This window comes from Leopardus geoffroyi, chromosome E1 (assembly GCF_018350155.1).
Source record: "Leopardus geoffroyi isolate Oge1 chromosome E1, O.geoffroyi_Oge1_pat1.0, whole genome shotgun sequence".
Taxonomy (NCBI): Eukaryota; Metazoa; Chordata; class Mammalia; order Carnivora; family Felidae; genus Leopardus; species Leopardus geoffroyi.
This window is the reverse complement of record NC_059330.1, coordinates 59242251-59261374: the sequence shown is the minus strand read 5'-3', so window position 1 is coordinate 59261374 and position 19124 is coordinate 59242251. Positions and strand designations below refer to the sequence as shown.

The following is a 19124-nucleotide window of genomic DNA, read 5'->3' as shown; positions in this document are numbered from 1 at the left end:
TCACAGCCCGATGTGTCCACTACGACCCATTTTCCCATGTGGGCACGCTGACCCGCGCCTGGCCTTGGAAGCAGCGGAAGGTGTCCTGGGACTTGCCCCCCGTCAGGGCAGGTGCGGGGACTCAATGGGGACCTCCCTGCTCCTCCGTGCTCCCGGCCACCACTCCTACTGTCCCACCTACGGCCCCAAAGGCTTCCTCCTGACTTACACTCGGAGTTCCCTTCTGGTTTAAACAGCTGGCTGATGGTCACATCCTGCAATCTAGTCACGTCCGAAACCATAACCGTGGACTTGCAGAGGTCGTCAATGTGCACAGACTGCCACAGCCCTGTGAGGAATGAAGCCACTGAGAACGTCCCCGTGCTTTTCCTGGTGTCCTCTTGGCCACGAGCAGGAACACACCACAGGTCCTGATGTTTAAATACGCAGCTGCTCAGGGGTGTTGGGGGGCCCAGTTGGTTACACATCCGATGGCGGCTCGGGTCGTGATCTCACGGTCCGTGAGTCCGAGCCCCGCGTCGGGCTCTGTGCTGACAGCTCAGAGCCTGGAGCCTGCTTTGGATTCTGTGTCTCCCTCTCTCTATGCCTCTCTCTTGCTTGCGCTCTCTCTCTCTCAAAAATAAAGATTAAAAAAAATTTTTGTTAAATACACCTATTGCTGAATGGTTTGTACCCTTTAGTCCCCTTAGTCACCCTTTAGTGACTCTGGTTCACACGCAGAAGCCACCTGACCCTGCTATCTATTTCGACAACCATAACATAAACATCAGTCATAAGAATGGAAAGATCTGCCTTTTTGTAAAGGGTATCTGAAGGTTTTTAATTCTTTTTTTTTTTTTAAGTTTATTGATTTATTTTGAGAGAGACAGAGAGTGCACGAGCAGGGGAGGAGGAGAGAGAGAATCCCAAGCAGGCTCTGTGCTGTCAGAGCAGAGCCCAATGTGGGGCTTGAACTCACAAACCCTGAGATCACGACCTGAGCCGAAACCAAGAGTTGGATGTTTAACCAACGAAGCCACCGAGGCACCCTGGTTTTTTATTCTTTTTACATTTTTTAGTAACCTTGCCCCATCACAGCTAGAAAAGGGGTGTGGGAAATTGGCAAGATTTACCCCCCGTTATCTACGACATTCTTAAAGTAAACTGTCATTTGCCAGTTTCTAGAATACCAATTTTCTTATGCGTGAAATAATTGGTGACCCATTCCTCAGAAAAAAAAGAGAGGCTTAAGATAGCATCCCCTGCCCCCCGCCAGAACCAGGCATAAAGTATCAGTGCTTCCGGAACAATGCCAGTTGGGAGTGCCTTCTCTAGGCTATCCGTGTAATAAAAAACACGATTAAAGACACTATTAAAAGACACTATAAAAGAAAACACTGGTGTTTATCTACCAGTCAGTAAGGGAGTCCTGCACACTGCAGCAGCCAGCCCAGACACGCGTGTTTCCTGCAATAACCCGGGGTTAAGAAATGTAATTGCATCCGAAACGAATCTCGTTGAGATCAACACCGGTGCTCGGATCCCAGGCTTGTACGCCACGGGAGCAAATTAGGAGCAACTCTGCACATTATCTAAATAAGCGTATTTGCTGCCATTTTCAGCCTACCCCCGTGGAATCCCACGTAGGACGCTCCACTCTCTATCCGGGACAGTTTCGTGATGAAATAGACCAAGATGCAGCCCTGATTCCCTTGTATCTTGTTGATTTCATTTATAGCAGAATACCTGTTTTAAAACAAGCAAGCGAGGACAAACAAGTGAAAACAAAACAAACAAACAAACAGACAAAGCCAACGTTGTGGAAGCGGCTGACTGCTCCGGTGAGCGGTCAGGTTCAATCTTACATCTTCTTAGCTTGCTTTCTTTCCCTCTCTCCCCCCCTCCCCCCCCTCCCTTCTTCCTTCCCTCCTCCCTCCCTCTTTCTTTCCTTCCTTCCTTCCTTCCTCCCTTCCTCCCTCCCTCTTTCCTTCTTCCCTCCCTTCCTTACTTCCTCCCTCCCTCCCTCCCTCTTTCCTTCCTTCCTTCCTCCCTCCCTCCCTCCCTCCCTTTCCTTCCTTCCTTCCTCCCTCTTTCCTTCCTTCCTTCCTTCCTTCCTCCCTCTTTCCTTCCTTCCTCCCTCCCTCCCTCCCTTCCTCCCTCCCTCTTTCCTTCTTCCCTCCCTTCCTTACTTCCTCCCTCCCTCCCTCCCTCTTTCCTTCCTTCCTTCCTCCCTCCCTCCCTCCCTCCCTTTCCTTCCTTCCTTCCTCCCTCTTTCCTTCCTTCCTTCCTCCCTCTTTCCTTCCTTCCTTCCTTCCTCCCTCTTTCCTTCCTTCCTTCCTTCCTTCCTTCCTTCCTTCCTCCCTCCCTCCCTCCGTTTCCTTCCTTCCTCCCTTCCTCCCTCTCCCTCTTTCCTTCCTTCCTTCCTCCCTCCCTTTCTTTCCTTCCTTCCTTCCTCCCTCCCTCTTTCCTTCCTCCCTCCCTTCCTCCCTCCCTCTTTCCTTCCTCCCTCCCTTCCTTCCTTCCTTCCTCCCTCCCTCCCTCCCTTTCCTTCCTTCCTCCCTCCCTCCCTCCGTTTCCTTCCTTCCTCCCTCTTTCCTTCCTTCCTTCCTTCCTTCCTCCCTCTTTCCTTCCTTCCTTCCTTCCTTCCTTTCCTCCCTCCCTCCGTTTCCTTCCTTCCTCCCTTCCTCCCTCTCCCTCTTTCCTTCCTTCCTTCCTCCCTCCCTCCCTCTTTCCTTCCTCCCTCCCTCCCTCCCTCTTTCCTTTCTTCCTCCCTCCCTTCCTTCCTTCCTTCCTTCCTCCCTCCCTCCCTCTTTCCTTCCTTCCTTCCTCCTTCCCTCCCTCCCTTCCTTTCTTCCTTTCTTCCTTTCTAATGTTTATTTTTGAGAGAGAGAGAGAGACAGAGCGTGAGCAGGGAGCTCCAGAGAGAGGGAGACACAGAATCGGAAGTAGGCTCCAGGCTGTGAGCTGTCAGCACAGAGCCCCACAAGGGGCTCAAACCCACGAACTCTGAGATCATGACCTGAGCCGAAGTCGGACGCTTAACCAGCTGAGCCACGCAGGGGCCCCTCTAGGACAGTCTTTTATATCCTACTAATATTCTATCATTTACAGTTCTTGGCATTTTACCACTGTGGCCTGGTTTTAGCCTTCTCTGTAGGCTACATTTCAGGGGAGAAATTCTTTAGGAACTCCTGAATAAAATTTGGGCTTTCCGCGTAGTTTCTGAGAAAAATAACAAACACATACTTAGCTGAAGCAATGAGCTGAGCGCTGTGGACTCCGTCTTCAAAATTGGTTTGAATAATGAGGATTTTACACCTGGCTGCATCAGATAAGCAGTTTCTGGAAGAAAAAGGAAATTATCCGTCCTTAGAAACGGGCGATGAAACTCCCCCAGACTGATGGAAAGTAGAAGACGACGGAGAACGAGTGCCTCGGGCGAGGATCTCCTCTGTGTGAGCAGACAAGCCAGGGGAGAGCGTGTATACCCGGGGAAATGCTTCCCTAATGAGCCGAGAGGATGCTTCCCTCCACCCCCCAAGAAGGATGCCTGTGCAGAGGCAGCAGAGACGAGGGGGGACTGGGAGAATGCAACAAGCACCCTTTTCGGTCGTGTGGCTTCGGCGGTCACGAGCCAGGGCTGGTGACAGCCCGGTGGTCCCTGCAGCCCTGTGAGTGAAGGACAGAGCAGTCAGGGCTGGGGGCAGAGGGGACAGGGAGGGAAGGCGGGAGCCTCACTGGACTTCTCTGAGGAATGAGCCCTCGGTGTCAAATTGCTGCAGAGACAGGATCATGGGCTTCAGAGCTCCGTCCGCTCCTTCTGACCGCAAAACTTCGCAGTCACGGTTGGTCAGCAGTCTGGAGAAAGTGGTGATCTACAAAGTCAGGAAACGCAAGTTACTGGCTAGGATTCAAGGGAAGGTTTACAGGTCTGCTGGGTTAGGTCCTAGAAACGTGAGGATGTTGAGCGAATACCTTCCATGGGCTCCAGCACGCGTTGTGGACTTGGTACACAGAAAAGAACCCAAACCCAGAGGAGATTTTAAAGACGAGGCAGCGGTGAGGCACACAGAACCCATGGGATCGAAACGTCCTAGAGAGAAGACTCATCCTGTTCCCTAGGTGCCTTCAAGTCTCCTTGGAGCAGCTCTCCGTGCGTGGCCCCTAATGGAAATTCTGACGATCGCTCAGGGCTCAACGCCCCCGCCATTTCTCCCTCAGTCTTGCTGCATTCGTCCAGACAGACGTCGCCGCCTGGATGTCACAGGGGGCAGCAAGGTGCGCCCTGGATGGAACTTACCACCAATACACGTTTGTTGCTCATTCCTGGACTGCGACTCTCCAAACCTCCAGGCATCCAAAGCATGATCTGGGGAACCATCCCTAGACCCCTCCGTCTTCCACGGCCCCCCCGAAAGAATCAGCCCCTAGCTCTGCCAACTGATATCTGGACTATTTCTCCATTCTGTCCCACGTGCTCCTCTCTCGGACTAAACTGGCCCAGCAGCCTCCTGACTGGCCTATCTTTTCTGCGACACTCTTCTCCCAGGCCTTCTCCCTCCCTGTCCCAGGCAACGGGACCCATCTCGACAAGCATTCCGCCATCTCTCCCGTCTCTACGGCAGACCCCTCATCAGCGCCGCTGATAAGACCCGCCGTGAAGTCTCTCCAATGGCATCTCAACCCCATCTCTCGGTCCTTGCGTCCTCGAACCTCACGCTGCACAGCAACCGGTCCCTGGAGCGATTTCACACCTCGACAGCTCGGCTCAAGTAGGCTCTGTGCCTGTACTACTTACTGTCCCAGCCACACGTCACGATCGGCTGGCGGGTCCTCTGACCTCATACCCTGATCTGCGTCGCCCCCTTCTGCCTCCACGGATAGCACTGTCTTACGACATCCACGGCACCTGCTCACAAGTCTTACGCCGTATGCTGACCGAGGCCGAGAAGCATGCCAACGCACGTCTATATTCTCAGTGCCCTCAGCCCGGGACTGGAAGGCGTCCCTTCATTTGCTGAAGCAAACGTTGTCCACGGCGTTACCCTCTGCGCAGAGGACTGCGCAGAAGCGGGCACTCGAGACTCGCTTGGCTTGAACTTCTTTGAGGATTTGGGTCTCTCACGCTCCATGGAGAGGAGGCGGAGTCTCAACGTAGCCATCTATGATTCCTAGGCACTGCCTTTTTTTTTTTTTTTTTTTGTATTTTTTTTTTTTAACGTTTACTTAGTTTTGACAGAGAGGGAGAGAGACAGAGCACGAGAGGGGGAGGGGCAGAGAGAGAGGGAGACCCAGAACCCGAAACCGGCTCCAGGCTCCGAGCTGTCGGCACAGAGCCCGACGCGGGGCTCGAACTCACGGACCGCGAGATCACAACCTGAGCCGAAGTCGGACGCTCAACCGACCGAGCCCCCCCAGGCGCCCCTCCTACGCACTGCCTTGAAAGGAGTCCTGAATTCTGGACCCTAGGGATCCAAGGCCTCTGGGGTGAAAGGGGGCCAGGGTAAAAGCAGAGCGAGGCAATCACCTCCGTGAAGACGACGCGGCGTTCCAGGTGGCGCTCGGGTTCCGCCGCGCGCAGCTGGGCCCGGAGGAAGTCCGCAAAGGAGCTGTGCTGCTGCGTGTGATAGTACTCCCGAGACAGCGCCTGGGCGGTGAACAGGCCCAGGGAGGAAGCGCCCAGGCGAACCACGGCATCCGGCGTGGCACAGCCCAGCAGGATCGACTTGGCCTCCTCGCACACCCTCTGGTAAAGTTCGTCGGTCAAGGCCCCGCGGCCTAGCCTCTCCGTGACCCGCAGCACCACAGAGGCACAAGCGTCCGAGTGGTACCCGACGAAGACTTCGGAAGGGCTGTATCTGTGTCCGCCTGCAAAGTGCTGAGCTTTCACGTCCACGAACCTCTGCACCCAGGCCTTGAGCTCCTCCACGACCCTTTTCTGCCATTCCTCCAGAACGGTGTTGATGTCTAGGTAGTGCTTCTCCAGCCGGTTGATGAGAGGGATGGGGAACTGCTCGTAGACGACGTCTTTCTCCTCGATGACGATCAGCCGGAAGTCGGGGTGGACCCGGCACTTGACCCGATGGGTCCCCAGCCCGAGGTCCACGTACTTCTGGCCTCCCAGGTAGACGTAGTACTGGTTGAGCGCGTCGTACAGGCTCTCGTAGAGGCTCTGGAGGTTGAGCAGCACCACCGTCTTGCCGGTCTCCATGCAGATCTTCACCCGGTTGATGTTCCTGCAGATCTGGGTGTACTCCTGGTCCCGGGGAAAGCTGGAGCCAAAAATGATCTCCGGCTGCTGGCCGTCCCTGAAGAACGTTTGCTGCAGCACCTGGAGGGCCGCGTAGTTTCTGGTCAGCACGAGCAGGTAGCGGGACTCGGACTCGTCCGGCTCCGGGAGGCGGCCGCACATGTTCTGCTCGATCAGCTGTATGGTGCTGACCGCCTCCGAGCACTTCGCCTCGGGCAAGGCGGCCGTGAAAATGTCCAGCGCGTGGATGTCGTCTTTGCCGCTGAAGTTGCGGAGGACGGCCTGCGCGACGTCTTGCGGGGAAGGCTCTCTGTCAGAAGCCTTCGCCCTGGCGAAGACCATCTTGATGAGGCTGTAGTAGTCGCGGAGCCCGAAGAACTCCTTGTCCTGCTTCCTGCACACCGTCTCGTAGGCTCTGGCAAAGGGCGCAAAGAAGCCCTGCACTCTCTGTTGAACCAGGGGCTCCGAGGAGCAGATGCCCTTGGCGCTCTCCATGAGCTCCTTCTTGCTGGGGCTGCCGCGCGACACAAAAATGCCCCGGTTCATCTTGGCAGGGTCCAGGGCCCAGTTGGAAATGCCTATGAAGCCAACCTTTTGGTGGGGGGCAGGATCGTCTTCGATGCAGCCGTACTCCAGCAGCGGATGCAGCGCCTTCAGGGGCATCTTGGGCGAGTCCTCGGCCAGCCCCACCTCGTCCAGCACCACCACGGACACGTACTCCTGTAGGTCCTTGCCCTGCTGGAAGCGGGCACACTGCTTGAAGGTGCTTATGATGCCCTGCGGGGTGGAGTGGGGGCTGCACTGGAACGACACCAGGTGGACCTGCTTCAGGCTGCGGAAGAGGTCCGAGGGGGCCGCCGGGCCTTGCATGGCGTCCGCCACAATGGTCTTGGCAAGAGATTTAGAGCTGCCGGGCTTCCCCACCAGGAAGAGAGGAATCTTCAGCTCGATGCAGATGACCATCATGAAGACGTTCTCTTTCAAAGCCGAGTTCCTGGCGATGGTTTTCCGCAAAGACACGCCATCCAGGAAGAGATCCTGCGTTCGAGTTATCTCCTCCAGGACGACCTTGCTGTCGTTGTAGGGTTCCGGAAAGAGCCTGCAGATGGTCTTCCAATAGGACTCCTTCTGTTCTAAGGAGGCGTGATAGCACACCCCGAGGGCCAGCACCAGGGACCAGAGGACGGGATCTCTCTCGAAGCCGCTTTGGTCCACGTCGGCCCGGCAGAGGAAGGCGTCCAGCTTGGACAGGAGCATCACGCTGTGGTCGTAAAACCACATGAAGACTCGGACACAGCGCTCCACGTCCCTGAGGCTCACAAAGCCACACTCGTTTCCTCTCTTCCTCATGAAGCTCTGCGAGGCGGAAAGCACCTCCGTGATGGCCCGGATCTGGTCTTCGTCCACCCCGACGGAGTCCACCGTCCTCTGCACGATCTGCTGGATATAGAGCTTCTCGGCGGTGTTATTTAGCTGGCCGAAGTCCCACACCAGGGGGATGAGGCTCGGCGGCAGAGCGTGGACTCGGTACACCAGCTGCCGGAGAGGGGTGGAGCCAAGCTTCTCCGCCGTGTCCTCCGAGCTGACCCTGTACCCCAAACCGGCCACCTCCAAACGGCGGATCATCTCCTGCGAGTGCTTCCGGTAAGGGTTGCAGGCAGCTATGATGTGCAGGCCAGAGTCCTTGGCCAGGGGCTGGCCGTTCACGGTACGATCGCACAGGACTTCCTTGATGCAGCTTATGGCTTCTGTCGTGTTGGCTTCATCGAAAAACAAGATGGTGCCCAGCTGATGCTGCTCCTTGTTGAAGATGGCGAGTTCCTCGGCCTCCCGGACTTTGGAGTAGATCATCTCTGCTGTCGTTCCTCCGTGGACCTTGACCAACTTCATGGTTTCAGCTTGGGTGCTCCCACGCCGCAGGTCGCTGAGGAACTTAATGAGTCTGGTTTTCCCGCAGCCGGTCTCCCCCATGATGATAACGGGGATCCCACACCGGAACCGCATCTCGATGGCAAGGATCTTAAGCATGTTATCCATTGTGAGCTCGTAGGTTTCATCGGGGTCCGTGGGCCACTGGATCCCTAACGCCAGGCACAGCCTTTCCAGTTTCTCATGCCTGGGCAGCTGGTCAAAGTCAACGTTGAAGGGTACCCTCTGGAGTGACAGTCCCCGGTACAGTTCCATCGCCATGACGTCTTTCTTGATGACCGCCCTGCTGGAGAGGTCCACCGCGTCAAGGCTGCCGTTCTGGTTGGGCTGGATGTGGAAGCCGATGAACGTCATGGACGTGTGGTCGCCGTTGAAGAACACGTACGGGTGAGGCTCGGACTCCCACCTCCTCCGGAGAGTGAAAGGGGCGAGATCTTCTTCCCTGACCCCATCCATGGGGACCGCGTACCTGCCTGGGCTTTGGTCGGAGGTGTGAAGGGTTGGCGTGGCGAAATCTCTTGCCATGAAGATCATGAAGGTGACCACAAAGTTCTTGAAGCCCCCCAGTGTGTCTCCGGTTACGTCTGGGTTGCAGAAGAGGGAACCCTCGCAATCTCGGAGCTGGTAATTGAGGAACCCGGCAAAGTTCCGGAGCTCTGACCAGGATGGATCTATCACCCCGCAGTAAATCAGGAAATACTGCAGGCATTCCGTAGGGGTGCCTTCCACACAGCCTTCTTGGTACAGGAACGAGTCCAGGTTTGCTTTCTGGTGGAACCGTCTCAGATACTGGTAAGGCCTCTGGAAAGTCTCGCTTTGGAACACTCCCTGGTCCATCCCTGGATCTCTGGAGTTCTCCTCGGGACCCAGCTCCATATCGATCACTTCTTTGGGAGGCCGGCAGGTGACTCTTGGGAAGATGTCGAGAAAACTGAACTGGGGGCCGTGGGTACTCTGGAAAGGGGAGACACAAAGAAAACGCATATGGCTCTGTTTTCCGAACCATCGTTCTGCACCTTAACCCTTCACGCGGTCTGCACCGAACGGGCCTTTATGAGCAACTACTTTGCGTCGACTGATTTCCGCAGCCTCCTTTGTACGCGAGACTGCTTTCTTTTGTATGCTGAGGCATCGTGGGAACTTACCTTCTCAGCTGCTAAGTCTTTTCTACCCGACTTCCTGAAACAAAGTCTCTAAATTTTTTTTTTAATCTTTATTTACTTTTGAGAGAGAGAGAGAGATAGAGAGAGAGAGAGAAACAGAGCATGAGCGGGGGAGGAACAGAGAGAGAAGGAGACACAGAATCTGAAGCAGGCTCTAGGCTCTGAGCCATCAGCACAGAGCCCAACGCGGGGCTTGAACCCACCAACGGTGAGATCATGACCTGAACTGAAGTTGGGCGCTCAACCAACGGAACCCCCCAGGCGCCCCCTGAAACAAAATCTCTATTAAGCACGTGTGTGTGCGTGTGCACACGCGTGAGCAAGATGCCCACCCTTTCGTTTAGAAGTGTACACGACAGGGGGCGCCTGGATGGTTCAGTCAGCTGAACATCCAGCTCAGGTCATGATCCCAGGGTTGTGGGATCGAGCCCCATGTCGGGCTCTGCACTGAGCATAGGGCCTGCTTGAGATTCTCTCTCTCCCTCTCTCCCTCTCTCCCTGCCCTTCCCCGGTTTGCACATGCTGTCTCTCTCTCTCTCTCTCTCTCTCAAAAAAAAAGAAATGTGCATGACAAAAGCCTCCTTCCCATCTTGCCTGACATTAAGAAAGATGGACCGTGTCCAGCAGACGAACTTACTGCATTGCGAACACTGCTGGCATTTAACGCAAACAGCACGAATCCCGAAGTGAACAAAACAAACATAAGATACTGCTAACAGATGACGGTATTTTCATTCCAGGCATTATTAGAAAAATAATTTTAAAGACTGAATTGTCTTTACTAACACCGTGCTCAGCTGCTTCGCTAAGGGAGCAGTGGGCGTACCGGTGCAGAGACGTGAAAATGCCCTGTGGTACACACCCGTCTGGAAGGCGTCTTGAGCATTGCTGGGCTCCTTTCCAGGATTTCAATGACGTATAAATGGCACGGGTTCCGGAGCCACATTTTCCCATTTCTATCCATTAAGTACTGCATGATGAGGAGTTTGAAAATGAACACCCAAAGTCCGGTCTGCACCTAAAGACGGAATCACGCAGGTGTAGGAGCGCTTAGAAGACGGCCCGTCCTCCCAGCCCCGGGGACGGTCGTGCTCTGTCCTTGGACGCGGTGATACCGAGGATCAATACGCGTGGGAAGAGGACGCTGACTTTCCCGAAGCGGCCGCGCGACCAAGACCCCGGGGCACTTACCGAAGAGGTCACGTCAAAGTGGAATATCATGGGTCTGGTCTGATAGCGGGCCTTCAGGAAAGGCAGGAGGGAACTGAGTACTTGGTTCTCATCCACCTGAGGGTCGATCAATCGGATGACTTTCAGGGGCACGTTTTCCCCTCTCAGCTTCATCGTCAGTTTGCTGTGCAATCTCTCCACGTACAGAGACTTCCCTGAAACGTTAGAGTATGGAAATCAGGCGGCAGGACCGTGGACCAGGAAGACTTGTTGCAAGTCGCTTCTCTGTGCAAAATTGGGAACGGGTGAAACAAACCACCGCCCCGATTCACAACCTCAGAGAGCCAAAACCTCCCTGAGACTCCGTGTCCCCGCCTACAGAGGGCTCCATCCGAGCCGCCCCCGCTGCAGGGGGAAGGGCCGTCGGATGGCCCCCGCGACCCGAGGGGCCCGCCCATCCCGGCAGCGGTCATTACCGACGCCCGCGCGCTTGGACGCCACGATGCCCACGCACATCCGGTCCCGGAACACGTCGGCGGCCGACGGCGCGTGCGCGGGGACCCGGAAGTGCTGCGCCAGGTAGGCCTGGATGTCCGGCAGGGGCGCCTGGGGGGTGACCAGGACCTTGTGCTGGCTGAAGGCGGAGGGCAGGTGACAGTGCTCCCGCTCGCTGTCGCACACCATCACCAGCTGAAAGTCCTCGTGGTGCGGCTGTGAGCACAGGCTCAGGAACAGTGCCTCCGCCTGGCTGGCCACCTCGTAGCTCAGCAGGTCCGCGTACAGCAGGCTGTAGACGCCCTGCCCCCGGGAGCCCGGGGTCAAGCAGCGACGCAGAAGCAGGGCCACCTCCTCCAAGGTGGTCGCCGGGGTGCAGAGCAGCACCTCGTCGAAGGTGGGCAGGGGCTGCTGCGGGGTGTGCATGTAGATGGCCAGCGCGGCCAGCAAGACCTCGGAGTGGCCGCACACGATGAGGTTGGGCTGGCCGACGTGCAGGCCCTTGGGCAGTTGGCGCTCCACGGGGCACCCGCGCATCCACCCCAGGAGGGCCAGGCATCGGCCGAGGGCCTCCAGGTCCAGGCAGTGGGGCAGGAAGGCGCTCATGCACACCAGCGACTGCTCCAGGACGGCCCTGAGCTTGCCCGCCAGGCTGAGCTCCCGCAGGAGCATCACCTGCAGGCCCTGGATCGCCGTCTTCTCCTCGTGCCTGGCAGCGTCCCCGTGGGGCTCCTTGAGGGCCTTCGCGACGTCCTTCGGGGTGCAGTTGGCTTTGATGAAGGACAGCATGGTGAGGGCGGCGTCGCTGGGCGTCGCTTTCTTGAGCTCCGCGCTCAGGTACACCAGCTGCTCGGCGGTGTAGTAGTTGAGGTAAAAGTGCTTGGCCCGCTTCTCCGCCACGAAGGCCTCCCAGCGGCCCAGGAACTGCTCCAGCTGCCTGCTGACGGCCTCCAAGAGCTCTGCTACCGAGCCGCTGCCCTTGAGCTGGACTACAGGCTCCAGGCGGAAGTCCATCTGGATGGAGACGCCGTGTCGAGGGGAGCAGTGCACCTGGGCCGTCCAGTTTCTGAAGAGCATGTTCCCGGCAGTGTACAGGTTTATGAAGGACTCCACGAGCCTCTGCACGTTGCAGAACACCTGTGGCGAACGGAAGCGGGAGCCGTGTCACAGGCGACGCGGGAGTCGGGGGGGAAGCACCCCTCGGGTTTGGGTCTTTGCACGCTTCTCGGCGCGGCCTCGGACACGCGGGGCTCGCCGCGGAGGCCTTATCTCCTCTTTACGTGATCAGCCTCCCGAGGGGACTCTCCTGAGGATTAAAGGCTATTGGCATAAGGTACAGATAGCCTTGAAAGAAAAAACCCTTGACAGAGGCCAGGGGCTGTCACGTAAACGGATACTCCTTTAACGGTATGTTCGCTTTTAAGTTTGACCAAGAGCTACGATCTAAATCTTCTGGTATTTGGGGGTTCTTGCTGATTCACAGCGATCGAAGCAACAGAAGTCTCCTTCTGGGACCCCTCCGCCGGCCGTCTCCCCTGCGACGCAGAGAACTAACAGACAATTCAGCCTGCGCACCTTAAGACGGGACCACCGACCGAACGGGCCCGTCGCGGCTTAGACATCTCTTGGCGTCTTGAATTCGGGTTCCTGCATTCTGCAGGCCCGCTGTCCTCCCCCCCGCCCCCAAACACACACACACAGATTTAAAGCGGAGTGCCTCCTATCACTTAATGCCAACTCAGACCCTCCTGAGTTGTCCGGCCCGCAGGCAGGGAGAGTCCTCACCTTGGAAAATATCTCTACTTGAACGTTGCTGTGATCTTTCTTGCCAGACATCAGCATCAGCTTGTTCAAAAGCTCCTTGAGCTCTTCCAAAGAGAAGTCTCGCGTCTCCTCGCGGCCTCCGTGGCTCTCGGGAAGGGATAACTGTAGAACCGTGTCTGGGGAGATCTGGAGGCAAGTGCCAGTGCAGAAGCTGGTTTTCTGGAGGCAGAACCCCCCACCACCCCCACCCCAAGTGACAGCAGCCCGTACAGGTCACAGCAGTGCCGGGACGTGGGGTGGCTCACCTTTTGGCCATCTGCGGGGGCCCTGATGATATAGCAGCCTTTCTCGTTGATGGCCGTTGCCAGAGACAGGGAAGTGAGCTCTACTGAACCGTGACTTTCCTTCACCGTTTTCAGCCACTCTAAGTTCCTGGCAGAGTCGCACTGTTGGGACAGGAGGGACACCTTCCTTCTCTTCTTCCCGTGGTCCCCCTCTTCTGCTCCCGCGGTGTAAGCCCCTCTTCCCCGTGTCCCGCTGGGAGTGCGGTCGCCCTGGGTGAGGCTTTCCTCACCCGCTGTCCTCTCACCTGTCCCGCTCGGGTCGCTGCCCCACAGTGTTGCCCTTTTTCTAACGGGCTGACTGTCCGTGTCCCCACCCGTGGCCAGTGCCCTGGCTAGCACGCGGGGGGCACGTGGACGGGACAGGGGAAGGCTTGGTTCTGCCGGGCCCCCAGGCGGGGGTGAGGCCGGATGGAGCAAGGGCACTGTGGCCTTACGTTCTCTGTGTGCTTCTGGGGACCCCAAGTCCGACCGGAAGCACCAAGGAGAAACGATGACGGAGATGTTTTGTGGGCAAGGAAGCTTCCAGCAGCAGAAACGGAGATGCCTCGACCTGTCCTTCTGTTTCCCCTTTCCTCCCTCACCCTCCTCCCTCACCCGCCGGCCAGTTGCGGCTGGCCAGACATGGCCTCTGCAGACCAGCCACGCGATGCGGTGTGGGTCTGCTCGAACCCTGGTGCACGTGGTTTACTTAAACTACCACGTTCGTTTTAAAGATTTTTTTTCCAAGTTTTATTTATTTTTGAGACAGAGAGAGACAGAGCATGGGGTGGGGGCAGAGAGGGAGTCACAGAATCCGAAGCAGGCTCCAGGCTCCGAGCTGTCAGCGCAGAGCCCGACGTGGGGCTCGAACCCACAAACAGAGACCAGGACTTGAGCTGAAGTCGGATGCTTCACTGACTGAGCCACCCAGGGGCCCCACGTTCATTTTCTTTCTGATAAAAGATGGATTTCTAGGGGCACCTGGCTGGCTCAGCCGGTAGAGCATGTGACCCTTGATCTCAGGGTCCTGAGTTCAAGCCCTGCGTTGGGTGTAGAGCTTACTTATGAATTAAGTAAATATAAACTAATATATATTTTACAAATATATACAAAATATTACTTACAAAATATAAATTAATATATATTTTACATATATATATAAATTTATTAATATAAATTAAAAACGTTAATTTATACCAATTACGGGAAATATGGAAAATACCAAGAGATACACAGAATTAAGTAACAGTTACCACCATTCAGAAAAAACAAACACTGGTCACATGTCAGTCTTCCATCCATGAGTGTTTTGCATGACGGGAATTGTACTAAATTTACACGCAATTTTGAATTACGCTTTCTAACATAATAAGGGAGAGAAAGCATTTCCATATATGAAGGAAAACTGGTTTTAAACATCATTTTAGGGGCTCCCAGGGGGCTCAGTCGGTGGAGCGTCCGACTCTTGATTTTGTCTCAGGTCATGATCTCAGGGTTCGTGAGTTCAAGCCCCATGTCAGGCTCTGTGCTGACAGTACAGAGCCTGCTTGGGGTTCTCTCCCTCTCTCACTGCCCCTCCCGCACTCTTGCCTGGACTCTCTCTCTCTCAAAATAATTAAACTATAAAGAAAAATCATTAGAAAAATTTTTTTAATGTTTTATTTTTGAGAGAGAGAGACAGACAGACAGACGGAGACAGAGCACGAGCAGGGGAGGGGCAGGGAGGGAGGGAGACACAGAATCGGAAACAGGCTCCAGGCTCTGAGCCATCAGCCCAGAGCCCGACGCGGGGCTCGAACTCACGGACTGTGAGCTCGTGACCCGAGCCGAAGTCGGACGCTTGAGCGACTGAGCCGCCCAGGCGTCTGCCCAAGAGAAACATCATTTTAAAATGCCGCATCCACCCCTGTCATTGCGGTGGCATAGTTCGCAGTCACGCCCCTGGCGGTGTTGCAATCGCCCACGCGGCTTCGTCTGCTCGCGTGAAGCCAGAAGTAAGACTTACCAGCTTATGGGGCAGGTATGCGTCGTTGTTCAGGGCCCTCCACAGTTCCCCGAGATGGGTCATGAACTCGTCGAACCCCGCGCTCGTGTCCAGTTGATACAGCAGCGGGGAGTAGCCCTGCACGGCATCGTGGAAGCAGGCCACCCGGTCCACGTCGATGTCGTTCTCCCCCGCGGAGATGGAGGCCAGGTCCACAAACACCTTCAGCTCGTGGACGCCTTGGGGCGGAGGGGGACGGGTGAGGAGGTGGGTGCGGGGCGGCTCTAGGACGGCCCGGCATTCTGACCTCGAGCAAGGACGCTTCGTGAGGTATAAACGGATACTGCGGAAATTTTAGGGTCTTGCTTATCGACTTTCTGCTCTTAGCACAGATCTGGGGCCATCTTTCTTTTGCAGCTGACGTCGACACTAACGCTCAGCACCTGGCCTCACGGAACCACAGCGACATCCAGGCACCCCACGGGGCTGCCGTGAGCCTCGCTTTATTTAACCTGCACGACGCCACCGTCTTACACGAAAAAGACGCGGGCTCAGCTGGTAAATACTGTGTCGACAGTTAACCATCAAGGGATGGAAGGACCTCTCTTCGGGCAACTTACGAATCAAAGGATGTGGGTCAAAGCGGGCCGGGGAGCCCACGGTGGCAAGCACGGGGGCTCTGGAGGAGAGACAGCCTCCCCCCTGCACACCAGAGCCGCCTCCCTCTCCCCTGCTTCCTCCACCTCTCTTCCGTACCTCCCCTCCTCCCCTCCGTGCCCCCCCTCTGCCAAAGGCGCCCAAGCCCCAAGATGAAAAAGGCTGCCAAGCCCCTGGCCAAAAAAGGAACACACAGAACACCACCGAGTGTGACGTAATCCAAACTCTCTGCGGACAAGGGCTCACCTTGTTTTGTAGCTAAAATCAAGCCCAGGAAAAAGCAAAAGGGAGCAAGATTTGTAAGAAAATGACCCTCCACTGTTCACAGCAAGCATCCAGAGTGGGGGGGAAAACAGTAGCCGAGGAAATGCTTTCTACACCAGAACGTAAGAAACACCGCCCTGAAATAAACCGTGCCGGCAATCGCTGCGGCAAATGCTGTGCATCGACCTGACTCAGACAGCATCTCTGTTCTTCAGGCAGCACGTGAGCAAGCGGAGGGCTTGCCCCCCGCGCCCCCCGCCCCGCGAGCCATCTGAACACTCCCTCCAGACGCCGACAGCCGTACCTCCGAGAGCCTCCCGGACCCAGCTAATGAACTCCTTCCTCAGGGACAGCTCGTTCAGACACTGGCACCGGGGCTCAGTGATGTCCTCTAGCAGCTTTTTGGCCTGGATGAGCTGCTTGCTGATCCGGTCCAGCTTCTCGTGGCGAAACTGGTTGAAGTTGTCCGTCTGCAAGACAAGGCTCTACTGCGCGCGGGACGGGGTTACCTGGAGCCCTGGAGTTGGAGCCGTAGCGACGACCATCCCGGACGCCCCATCCCCGCCCCTCCCGCACTGGCGGGAGCCGGAGGCAGGCACCTGGAGCCCCTGTCCCCGAGACGCCAGAACCCCCCTGCTGTCCCCGGAATCGGTACAGGAACCACCCCTGCTCCGTGCCTGGCGTTCTGCCAAGCAACGTGTGCCAGAACGCAGCCAGGTAAAAATTGCTACTTTTCCTACTTCACGGGTAAGGACGCGGAGCACCGGAGCAGCGACTTCCTCGAGAGCACGCTGCTGGCATTCGAGCTTACGTGTGCTTTAATTCCCAATTTTGTGCTAAACTTTAATCATCATCGCAAGCGTCTGTACCATACCGCAGGTCACGGGACACCCTGTCAATGCTCGCCTGAAGGAACACACCGCGTGGGACCCGGTTCTTGCCCGTAGCAGAGACAGCCTGCCGCGGACCGCTCCTTCCTGGCACCAGGGGACGCACAGAGCTGGGCGAAACCAACCCCTCTTTTGCCCCTCCAGCCCCTCTCTAGCCCCATGAGACCAGATCACTCCCTCCAAATCCCCGGCTACTGAAAGAGGGTCATCGCCCGCTCCCCAGTTCTCGAACCTCACGCCGACCCGGGAAAACAGCGAATGCCAACGGCACTCACACTGTTTATAAACAAAGGTGGAAACAAGGCCCTGGGCATGATCTGGCATCGAATGAGGTGCAATCAAGAGCCGTTGCGGGGAGGCTGTGGAACCATCCCGTCCAGCCTCGAGAACCCAGAGAGCCCGTGAGACACCCCCCGCCAACTTCCCAGCCCCCCACCCCAGGGGTCCCTGGCAAATAACTTACAAAGTTCAACAACGTGTGCAGGACACGGAAGTCACCGGTCAGGCCCAAACTGTCCTTGACCTTCAGGATGACCTTGGCTGAGCTGACGGCCTGATGCAGGTGATGGTACTCCCTGATCTGCCCCACACGGTCACCGACCCAGTCTCTTTGGTCGCTGCTGTCCAGGGCACACATAAGCTGGAGCTCGGAAGTGAGGTTGCTGTATTTATTCACAAAGTCGTTGAACGTGACATTGACCTCCTGAAAGGTGATCTCTCCTGACTTCAGATCCTCGTACAGATCCTGATACTTCTCGAAACAAGGGCAGTACAGATACTTATACGCTTCTTCAGGCTGAAGTATCTGGCCTTCCAGCTCCTCCCCGGGCTCGCTCAGCGCCCTCGCGGCTTCCGCCCAGAACACCTGGAACAGGTGGCTGTCCTTCAACCAGTCCATCTTCCTGGCCATCTCCTGGACCTGGGGGCTCAGGCTGTAATGCGTCGTCCTCTTCACCTCCGGGGAGGCGGGCGACAACCTCACGGTCACGGCGTCACTCAGACGTTTACCGTTGAGGTCCTCCGCATGTTTTCTGATCACCTCTTCCAGATCCACTTGGAAACCACAAAGGAACGTCAGAAGTCAGACCTCTACTCGCGGTACCGTTCTACCTTATTTTCCCCATAGTTACCGTCCTCACTGCTCGAAACGCAACTTGCGTGAACGCACTTGCCGTCGCTCTTCCTCACTGAGGGCCCACTGGTCTCCCCACAACCCCGCCCCCACCCCCGGCCCCAGCTTGTTCATGACTTTCCACAACAAAGCAAGCACGGTCCCTTCCAGTCCCTTCCAGGCACCTCCGGGCGCATGTGACCGGTGGACATCGCCCGCCTCACTCCCTCCCCAAACCCGCTCCAGGGCCACAACAGACAAGGTCTTGGAAAAGTCACGAACCACGACGGGCTGGGAGGAGCGGAAAAGATCACAGCCAGAGCAGGGGGGTGGGGGTGGGGGGCGTGGCACTGAAGAGCAGACTCGCGGCCACGGCCAAGGCCGAGTTGGGCCCCAAGGCGAGGGCCGCCAGCCCGCAGCGGGCAGGCTGGGATTCCCTGGCGGCGTACACACAGGTCACACAGGTCGTCGGGGAGGAGGGAGAAAGTAAGGAGGCCTGGATCGAAAGGCTGGAGAAGAGGTCCGATTTTCACGCACACCCCATTCTAGACAGCAGGCCGCCCGCCCGTCTCCACCCCAGCCAGCGACAGCTCTGACGCGGAGCGAGTCTGGCAACGGGAGAATCAGGCGTGCCTGGACGCATGTCCTCCCTCAGAAGACGACGGAGGGGTCGTAACGAAGAGGGACACACGCCGTGGGCAGCGGAGGAGGGGAGGCAGGAGCAGGACCCTGAGAGAGGACCAGAACACCCACACCAGATGCAGACGGTCCTCCAGCCCCTCCCGTCTCTCCACCCCCAGGACCCCGGCCGCCGGGCCTGTGCCCCCCACGCCGGTCTGACCACCCCTGGGACAGGACCTAACGTGCCCTTGAGGCCCAGTTACACCAGCCTCAGGGGCTACGGCCGGTTCGCTAGGCCCCCCCTCTTCGTACAGACGGAAGAATTCCCAGACACACGGGGGAAGTCTTTAACGCGAAAGACAGAAAAACATCCACATAAGGACTTGGAGGAAACAAGAAACTCTGGGGACAAGAGGCAAGGGAAACCTCTAAGCCGAAAATGACAATCATCTCAGAAAGACGAGACACCGCGATTGTGAACAGGAGCAAGATTAACAAGAAACAGGGTCGTTTAGAGAAAAATC

At 56.7% G+C, this 19124-nt stretch overlaps 1 protein-coding gene across 5 annotated transcripts in view; it reads right to left on the bottom strand.

Annotated features, from left to right (window-relative positions):
* RNF213 (ring finger protein 213) overlaps nt 1–19124 on the bottom strand; it is a 104589-nt gene that overhangs the window by 38460 nt on the left and 47005 nt on the right. For all 5 annotated transcript variants that reach the window (XM_045489805.1, XM_045489802.1, XM_045489806.1 and 2 more), the window contains 13 exons: nt 17332–17921; nt 16283–16448; nt 15079–15296; nt 13056–13196; nt 12772–12936; nt 10968–12123; nt 10513–10706; nt 10184–10339; nt 5507–9112; nt 3718–3854; nt 3226–3321; nt 1607–1725; nt 209–328 (listed from right to left, as the gene is read on the bottom strand). In XM_045489805.1, coding sequence (XP_045345761.1) covers nt 209–328; nt 1607–1725; nt 3226–3321; nt 3718–3854; nt 5507–9112; nt 10184–10339; nt 10513–10706; nt 10968–12123; nt 12772–12936; nt 13056–13196; nt 15079–15296; nt 16283–16448; nt 17332–17921 — 6864 coding nt within the window. The remainder of the gene's footprint in view (nt 1–208; nt 329–1606; nt 1726–3225; nt 3322–3717; nt 3855–5506; nt 9113–10183; nt 10340–10512; nt 10707–10967; nt 12124–12771; nt 12937–13055; nt 13197–15078; nt 15297–16282; nt 16449–17331; nt 17922–19124) is intronic.